The sequence below is a fragment of the Mesocricetus auratus genome, unplaced genomic scaffold, assembly GCF_017639785.1.
Source record: "Mesocricetus auratus isolate SY011 unplaced genomic scaffold, BCM_Maur_2.0 Super-Scaffold_100010, whole genome shotgun sequence".
Lineage (NCBI taxonomy): Eukaryota > Metazoa > Chordata > Mammalia > Rodentia > Cricetidae > Mesocricetus > Mesocricetus auratus.
Window position 1 is genome coordinate 46794439 of NW_024429194.1, and position 9672 is coordinate 46804110.

General features: G+C 41.4%; 1 protein-coding gene across 2 annotated transcripts; it reads right to left on the reverse strand.

Annotated features, from left to right (window-relative positions):
• Positions 1 to 3002: 3002 nt before the first annotated feature.
• On the reverse strand, positions 3003 to 9418 carry Ctla4 (cytotoxic T-lymphocyte associated protein 4). 2 transcript variants are annotated; one of them, XM_005070583.3, is made up of 4 exons: positions 9285 to 9418; positions 6050 to 6397; positions 5476 to 5585; positions 3003 to 4176 (listed from the first exon to the last, which is right to left on the reverse strand). In XM_005070583.3, the coding sequence occupies exons 1-4, from the start codon at positions 9391 to 9393 to the stop codon at positions 4072 to 4074; spliced, it is 672 nt and encodes a 223-aa protein (XP_005070640.1). In that variant the 5' UTR covers positions 9394 to 9418; the 3' UTR covers positions 3003 to 4071. The 2 variants fall into 2 exon arrangements, with proteins under 2 accessions (XP_005070640.1, XP_005070641.1); XM_005070584.3 differs by lacking the exon at positions 5476 to 5585 and having other exon boundaries at positions 4109 to 4176.
• Positions 9419 to 9672: the final 254 nt, after the last annotated feature.

The window sequence follows — 9672 nt, forward strand, 5'->3', positions numbered from 1 at the left end:
TTTCAATTTATGCTTACCCAAAAACTCCAAATGAGGGAATTCCAGCATTCCTTTTATTCTTACTGCCTTTAAAAGTATAAACTGTCTTTATGGTACAGTCATCAAAATGAAATATGGAGCTTAATGGGGTATTGCATTGTTATTGTAGTGATGGTTTAATTTGTGTGTGTGTGTAGTTTCATGACAGAATGTGGCAAACCTACATACTAATGTCTATCATAGTCTATAACCAAGTAAACATAAAAGAAAAATAAAACTTTCTTTTATCAATGCATGGCCATACCTCTAGACTGAATACAGGAAAGTTGATTTGAGTTGTGAAAAAAAGTATATATGCAATTAAACATGGTTTCTAAAGAGTCAAGAGCCTCACTAGGTACAAAAGGGAAGCATGACCATAGCAACAACTCCAAGAGCCATCTTCTCTTTTACTTATGACTTCCCAACATGATTCCTTGTATTTGTAAGTTAACAGCATAATGATTTCAACATTTTGCAAATTCAATCCCAGTAAAACTTAAACTAGGTATGTATCTAACATGGATATGGAGTAAGGCTCTGTCTGAATATGAAAATTTAGTTGACTTTTGCAGTAGCCCACAGTTGGAGAAAGAAATGATAAAACTGAAAGTGCTTTCCCCATAAAATGCTTGGGAGTGTGGCACAAATATAGAACATAGTGGTCAGGGTAGCCAGCTGGAACTCATACTCTGGAATCTGAAGATTTAAGAGAAGATGGAGTCACCTATACAGGCCTTTGCTTATCAGAAGGGAGATTAGATTGGGATTACCTATAAAAACACATATAGTTTATAGTTATAGGCCACTTGCTTGAGCATCTCTGGACAACAATCCCTATCTTAGAAAGCTTCCAAATCAAACTAGGCATAAAATTCAGGCAAATTTAAAATCATTAGAGATGAAACCAAAGATAGCTGTGAAACAGAAAGGGGAGAATTTGTGTGGGCCAAAGTGTCAGTTACCTGATGATGAAGGCAAACTCTGAGGTTGGTCTCAGTAGATGTGGGGAATGGGGGATTAAGAGCACTAAGAAGATGGCTCAGTGGGTAGAACCTTGCTGTGCAAGCGCAGGGGCCTGATGTGAGACCACTGGAAACCATGTGATGCCAAATGCTGTAGCCCACCTCTGGATTCCCAGTGCTCCTATGAGATGGGAGTCTCATGGTCCAGTGAGTTTGGCACACAGTGTCAACAACAAAAACCCTGTCTCAAACAAGACAAAAAGCAAGGGACAATACCTGAGGTTCCTCTGACCTCCACACAGACACTACACATGCACTTGACTCACACATGTGTGCACATGTACACAGAGAGAGAGAGTGAGAGAGATTTAAAATATAGTTGGAGATGAAAATAGAAAACTGGAAATAGCAGAAATGAGGTTGTCGTAATGGGAACAAAAGAACAGAGCCGTGTGTGTGCTGGAGAAGCAAGGAGATGAAGCCGGTTCTACATTTCTGGAGCCCTGTCCTGCTCTCCTGTCATCCACATTCATGTCTGAGTGTCTGGGCTTCTGTGTACAGTAGACTAAGTTTCATTTAGATGCACGGACTATTTAGGCTTCATCAGGACATGTTCACTCAGCTATGTGGCTAGGAACCCAATGACTTGGTCAAATGACAGGGTTGGTACTCTGGTTTGAGGACAATGTACCTCTCTGATTACTACAGACAAAGAGTTTAATCCTCATAAATAAAATAGGTATTAGAAAAGCTTTTATTTGTCTGTGGCCCTTTGGTCATTTAGACATATTTTTAACTACTGAAAAAGAGAAATGTGGTTTTTTTTTTGCATTTTTCATCATGGTTGCTAACTGAAGACCAGGAGAGCAGGGAACCCAGCACCCTGTGTTGGAGTTAGCATGTTCTAAGTAACAACCACAACCTCACATTGAAACACCTCAGCAAACCTTTTTTGGAATGTTGACTGCGGGGCTGTCTCGTTTCTTAGGACTTGGATGGGGGGGGTGAAAAAGCAGCAGTGAGCAAAGGAAAGAGGAGAGGGGTGGGTCAGGAATACCAGCTAAGTGAAAAGTGGAAACCCTCTCGCGCTTCTGGGAAATTTCCAGACTTGCCATCCAAAGATACTGAGTCAGATTGCCAAAGGCTGAGCGTCTGAGTCAGTGTTTTCAGTGAGGGACCCAATGATACGGTTACAGGTGGTCCATGACCACACAGAGATCAGCGCACATGACAATAACAGGATGTAGAGGTCAAGAATGAGAAACGTGAATTGAAACCAACCAGGCTGGTGATACACCTTGGTTAACCAAGAACTAGAGAGACTTCAGTGGGCCCAAGTCTTAAGAGCCAATAGCAACACAGAACAGCAGGTGTGTTTCCTCTACATTTGCAAAATAATCCATTCCTAAGACATGATGAAGACTAATCAAAATGGCTAGCAGCCCTGGAAGTTGTCATGGCAACAGTATTCAGACTTAGTGCAGCTGAGAAAATGGTGAGTGAGTTAGGGGAAGTGGAGAATCTGGGTAAAGGGAGCTGCGTATAAAGTTTAAAAGACAGTTGTGCCTATATTATATCCCAATAGGAGAAATCAAAAGGAAACAGTAGATTTCTTTCCAAGAATGGTTTCAGGTCATGGGCCAATATGTGCCTGACTCGTGAAGCATTATTTACCCTTTTTCACTTATCTAGTTTGTTTCAAGCACTTTCAGCATCAGAGACTCTCCTAAGTGCTGAATGAATCCATCAAAACCATACTCTGGGGCCGGAAAGGTGACTCAACAGTGAGGCTCACATACTGCTCTTGTAGAGGACCAGAGTTCAGTTCCTAGACCCACATCAGGCAGTTGACAATCACTGGTGACTCTAGCTCCAGAGGGAGGGATTCCACACATCTGGCCTTCAGGAGCCCCTGCACACACATGTGCATACCCACACACAGGCACACATAATTAAAACATTTTTCAAAACCAAACTCAAACACAACACTTAAATACAAGACTGATAAAGGCAGCTCCATAACGCGATCACCAAAAGGTTTTATTTAATTAAAAATATTATACATGTTGTTGCATTTTCATGGAAAATATTGAGTTAAAAAAACACACCAACAGTGTTAGTTTTCAGGAACTTTCACGCACCCATTCTACCTCCTGCTGATTTCTTCTTTCTGTGGCATTAACTTTGTGTCTGTGAGGAGTAGGGGCCATAGTAGTGGAACTTCCTAGAAGACCAGACCTACAGGGCTCATGAGTGACACAGTTCCTTGAAAACAGTGTTCTGTTGGGTTCACACAGACACCACCTGCTTTGGCTTCCTTGAAAATCATGGTAGAAAACACAAACAAACAAACAAAAACAAACAAAAAACCTGAGTGTAAAAACCCAGTTTAGCACAACTGAGCCCTGAACTGCAGCCTCATCCAGTTTCCAAGCAAGTTAACATAGGACCTTGTGTCCTGCCTGATGGAGTAGTGTCCTGAGCTCCCCAACAAAACTTCCCCAGAACCCACTGTAGTAAGACACTGATATATAGTGTTTATATCCAAACCACCAGCAAATACATAACAGCACATGAAACACCCATGTACAATATCAGTTGAAAATACATGTTGGAACAATATAACGATTGGAATCACTGGCTATCACACAGCTATGTGAATACATTTCTAAATCTTCATGTAACTAAACATTTGTTAAAGGAAATAAAAGCACGGAAATTTAGAAATTATTTAAGTCATAAACATTTCACAGGTAAATACAGGTGTGGACAATATAACCCCCTCCTTCATCCCCTTCCTTTCTTTGGACTGTTGCATTCCCTAATGTTTCCCTGACCCCACATCATAATGCTACATCCTTATGCTGCTTCCAAGTGATTGCTTTCACTAACATTGTTCTGACATAACAGAAGTATTCCAGTTCTCTGCTCTTGGTCCTTCTCTTTCAATTGTAGTATACTTAATTTGAATATTTTGCATCCAGCTTCCTATTAAGGAGATGCACACTCTCCTTAAAATAAACAAATGAGTAAAAATAGCTGGAGAGCAAAAGAAAGTCGAAATTGCCTCAGCTTTGGCAATGGTCTTTTAGTTAATGGGAATAAAATATGGCTGAAATTGCTTTTCACATTCTGGCTCTGTCGGGGGCATTTTCACATAGACCCCTGTTGTAAGGGGACTTCTTTTCTTTAGCTGCCAAGACAAAAAAAGAAAGAGTAATTATTATCAACGAATAAAGAAGCCATTTTCTACCATAATAGGGCTCAGTAAATATTGGGTCCCTCCCCAGCAAAAATAAACATCCACAACAACATTCAGAATTATAAAACTGGGAGATTTTCTTGATTCAGTTATTGAAATTCATCTTCGATAAACAATTCTGCAATTCAAATGCAAAATAGCAACCATTTTCACAGAACAGAAAGGAGGAAGAAAATACTTTAAGACAACTTCACCAAGCACACCCAAAATACCCACGATAATTGACTAGATCCTGTCTGTGGTAATCAGTGTATTGCAAACATTTAAAGGTGGCTGTGATATCCTGTTTTCCAACTATATTTCTCAGCTCCACGCCTTTTATGCTTTTTATTGCTTTTTTCCTTGTCTGTATTAGTTATCAGTTTCTATCACCCCAACTTCAACAAATAAAAATGAAGACAACAGAACAGAGGCTCAATGAAAATTGTGTGAGTGTATGCGTGAGTGTGTGTATGTGTGAAAAACAGAGACACAGAAGGAAAGAAAGAAAGTGACAAAGTGACAAAGGTAGAGAAATAAGAAAAAAATGGAGAAGTAGGAGGAAGAGGAAGAGAAAGAGAAGGGGGGAAGGGGAAGACAAAGGATGTTGTATGTGATAAGGAAAGCCAGCCTTACACAGCAGTGGCTGAGGACGGTTAGAAATCCTGACTGGAGACTTGATTCCATGCTTCTCTCTTTTCTCTACCATATAGTAAATAAAAACCAGGTAATTCATTCACTGATCTAGGGAGGAGGTTAAGGCCCTTTAGTAAGTAGATAATATAATGGGGACAGGTATTCTACAAGTAGCTATGATTTGAGCAAATAAAGCACAGAGATGACACCAAGAGATGGTTTTCAGTGAAGAAATATCCAGGAAAATGATAAAAATCCATCCAGGTGGTTCTAACTAGCCTCAGTTGCCAAACATAACCCTGTGTTCTACTGTTAACTAACATCAGGTCCATAGCCAAGATGGTAAAGACCAAAACAGCTGCCCCATGTTGTTCAAACAGTTACTCAAACTGAAACCCTGCTCAGAAGCACACAAACATTCACTGTCAAACATGCTCACGTACAGTATTAGTCATCCTGAAACCCCAAAGGCCATTTCATGGGGTTCTAGTGTGTTCTTTGCCCTATCCTTCCTGCTCTTTGTTTATTGCTTCAACTTTACACCATCACTTGGTCAGTAGGGTACAACTAAAGATATCCTCATTAACTGTGAAGCAACATCAGGACAACACTCACCATTTTGCTCAAAGAAACAGCAGTGATCAGGAAACTGTAAAAAAACAGCCCTGAACTAACCGCAGCAAGGATCCAAAGGAGGATGTCAGAATCTGGGCATGGTTCTGGTTCTGAAACAGAAACAGCACAAACCTGAGACAAGTTTTCAATCTGGGACCCTACTTCCTCATGGGTGAAAAAAAAAGAAGAGGAGGAGGAGGAGAAGTTTTAGAGATTCCAGGCTTTGCTAGCCAACCTTAACTGGTATTGTTAATCCACAGAGAAGTCTGCCTATTTGATGTGTGACTTCCCCAAATTGCCAACACAAGTACAAAGGCACTTCATGATGGTTATAAAAGAACAAGTACCCCAGCCTATCAGCAGTGTTAAATACATCCCCAAACACATTTGATTGCAGTCAGAATGATGGTTGTGTGACTGCCTATCATAATCAAGACTTTCCTCTACTAGAGAATTCCTATCTATAAATCATAGTCTTAACTATGTAGAACCTCAAACCAAGGAACTAAACTATTCTGTTGTAAAGATAAGAGCAATGCAATAGACATGTTCTTAGCGAAATGGCTTTGCTCACCAATAACATAAATCTGGGTCCCGTTGCCCATGCCCACAAAGTATGGTGGTGGATACATGAGTTCCACCTTGCAGAAGTACAGTCCGGTGTCAGCAGCTCTCAGTCCTTGGATGGTGAGGTTCACTTTGCTTTCATTGAAGGTACCACTACAGAAGGGATCATCTAGGAAGCCCAAATTATTCTTCACTGTGAATGTCGTGGCACAGACCTCCGTCATCTGACTGCTTGCCTGCCGCAGCACTGTCACTCGGACCTCATCAGTGTTGTGTGAAGATGTATATTCACATAGAAAGCTGGCAACACCGTGGCTGTTGGCCAATACCACCGAAGGTTGTGTCACATGTATGGCTGGCAAGGAAAGGCCAAAGGTAACTCAGTGGATTCATGGTCATCTATGACTGGAACTCATCACCCCTCTTACCCTTTGCCTCTCCATCCATCTACCCTACCACTTCCCATCTTTCAGCTGCCTTCAGTCATTTTCCAAGATTTCCTTACTGATAAAGTTTCTCAAAGATGGTTGGCTATGGCAAATACAAGACCTGGCTCTCATGAAATGTGTCATTTTGACAAATCGTTCTTCCTTTCATTTTCTGTCTCATACAGCTAGGAAGAGGGGTAGACTACATGACAGTGCAGTGTCTTCAAGTCCTAGCATTCTGTGTTGATAATAGGACTATGTCATGGAGGGAGGATAATGGATAGAGGAAGTTCTGGAGTTTGGGGTGCAGAACCTTGCCTCATCCCTCAATGTAAACCTCAAAATATCCTGCCTACTTATATAAGTGTCCCTATGTCAACCGGGAGCAGTTAAACCTCAGCCCAGTGCACTGGTTACTTTCCCTGGCCTCACCATGGTAGAGTAGCCTATAAAGTTAGACAAAAAAGCCACAGAGCCTAGAGCACCAGGTCATTTCCTCCCAGGGTTGGGGCAACCCTGCTGTTAACTTCTGTGGGCTTCCCCTGCCTCCCCACCACCTCTTCTGCCTTCCTTCTCTCCTTCACTTAACATTTTCCTGGTCCTTTGGGGTTTTTTCTCTTTCCTGTCTGTATACTACAAGAGAAGAGAGCCCATCTTTCTATACAAACATGCTTTCATCATTTGAAATGAGTGGGCTTGCAGCCTGCTATTGACAGTTCAGATCTGCAATCCCAGCACACAGGAGATGAAGGGCAACCTCAGCTAAATGACAAGACATTGTTTTAAAAACCAAATTCCAAGCGAGCAGAAGGGCTGGGGTATAGAGTTCAGTAGCAGAGTGCTCTCCCGGAGTATACAAGGCCTTGGGCTCTACCCTCAGCCCTCAACCTAAAAGTGGCTTTGTGTCATACTATCTTTTCATAACTAACCTGGCTGTTATCTGGTCAAATGCAAAGTAAACCCAAAACTTACACTGAACAGTGTCATTGGCAGTTTACCAACATCAGTTGCAAAAACAAGACAATATTTAGCATTCAGTGTCCTCCATTTTGCAATCTTGAATGCTACTCCAAACTTAGTTTCCAAGACCACCTCTCCTACACATAAATCAGTCTATGGTAGATAGCTCCTGTACTGAGCAACATTTGTCCTCAGAAAAGAGAACAATATGGCAGCAGTCGTTGCCGTGGTGATTCCAACAGTCTGTGAGACAGCAGGTGTCTGCCTGGCTCCCATCTCTGCTATCAAAGACACTCTCTCAGCAACCTTTGCCCCCATGGAAACCCCACTAGAGTGTTTAAGGAAGCTCTCTCCCACACTGAAGATTTTGTGACCTATTCAGACAAGAAACTGTACACAACTATTGCTTCTTTGGTAAAATTAAATCATCTAATATCACTTATGCATTGGTTTCACACAAACTACATAATTTCTTCATTTAAAAGATCTACAGAGAGAAAAGGTGAGGGCCCAATAGATACATGCATCTCAAGGTACACTGGCCTCTCAAGAGTTCTTATTGCATCCAAAAATTAGGAATTTGCACCTAAAATCCATATGTAGGTAATGCAACAATTAGGAATTTTATGAAGAAAAACATAAAAAGACTCTTAGGCCAAACAGACTATTTGTTTTCTCCCTTGTTCCCTCTCCCTTCCTCCCTTGGTTCCACATTCCCATTCTTCCTTCCTCCCCTCCTTCTTCCTTTTCTACCATGCTCCCTTTCTTTCTTCTTTCAATTTCAAACTATCTCATCTTTAAAATAATTAGCCAATTTATTTTTCCATTATTTTTGTTACTTCTTTTATTTTTTGAGTTTGTAATGTAATTACATCATTTCTCTTTTCTTCATTCCAAACCCTTCCATGTACCCCTCCTTCTTCTCTTTCAAAGTCACGGCCACTTTTTTTCCATTATTTGTTGTAACATGCATATACGTATAGTTATGCATTCTTAGATACAGCCTATTGAGTCTGTATATGTTATTTGCATTGTGTGTTCAGGTCTGACCATTGTTATTGGATAGCTAGTTGGTGTGCTTTTCCCTGAGGAAGTCTCCTGCCCTCCATATTCCTTAGTTGCCCTTAGTTATTGGTGTAGGGTTGAAGATTCTTGGTCTTTCCCCATATATTGGGCATGTCTATTGTTTACGTCCTTGTTCATTCATGCTCAGCAGTCATGCTGGTAAGACTATTTTATGGGTGTAGTGTCTGACATTCCTAGGAGACACAATCTCACAGTAAATTCCGTGCACCTCTGGCTCTCACAGTCTTTCTGCCTCCCACGCCCGCAATGTCCCCAGAGCCTTAGGTGTAGTAACTTAAGAACTAAGAGAGTCTCAAAAAGTAAAGTGAATGGGGAAAAAATTCTTACTTATTTTAGTCTAGGTGGGTTTTTTTGTTGTTGTTGTTTTCGTTTTCTTAAGGAGGAAAATCACAAGGTCCCTCTGATATCAAGATCAAATATACTCGGATTTCAGAAGCCTTTTACCACTTAAATCTCTCAATTTTACAGTATTTCCTTCCAGAGTTATAGAAATATCTGAACTTGTTCTCCCTAAACAAGCATCTTATGGATTCTTTAAGCCCCAGCTGTCCAGAATGCCAGCCATCTGCTGTGAGTAGTCTCTGTTCCTGGGCTGCTGCAAGCTCCCCTCCACCTTTCTTGGAACACAGAGCTTGTAAGCCCAAAGGTAGAGGTTTGCCTTTCACTTCTGGCTCTTCTACAAATCACTGTCCTTGGCTGCTGAAAGAAATGAAACCCGTGTAGGAAAAACACCCCCTCCACCTCCATGCTCCAGAAGTCATCACTCACCTTTGGAGAAGGTCGGGACGAAAAGAAAAGCAAGCAAGGCTTCAATGGGCCAAGTTCTAGAAGCTAGCTGCAGTTGAGCCTTGCACCTCTGGACTCCAAGACGAGCCATGGTTTTATAGGAACCGTGCTCGGGTCTTCAGGAAGCAGAGTGAAAGCTTTCAGGATCCCGAAGCTTTGAAATGTGTTTGAACCCACACAGATTCGAGCACTTTATATATAGACGGCTTTGATCCCAGGGGCGCGCTACATATGTGTACCACAAACACATGGCACCTGAAGAGACAGCCTTTTTGTTTTGGTTTTACGAGAAAGGAAGCCGTGGGTTTAGCTGTTACGTCGTCGTAAAGACAACCTCAACTACTCAAGGTAAAATTGAACAAAACAAGCA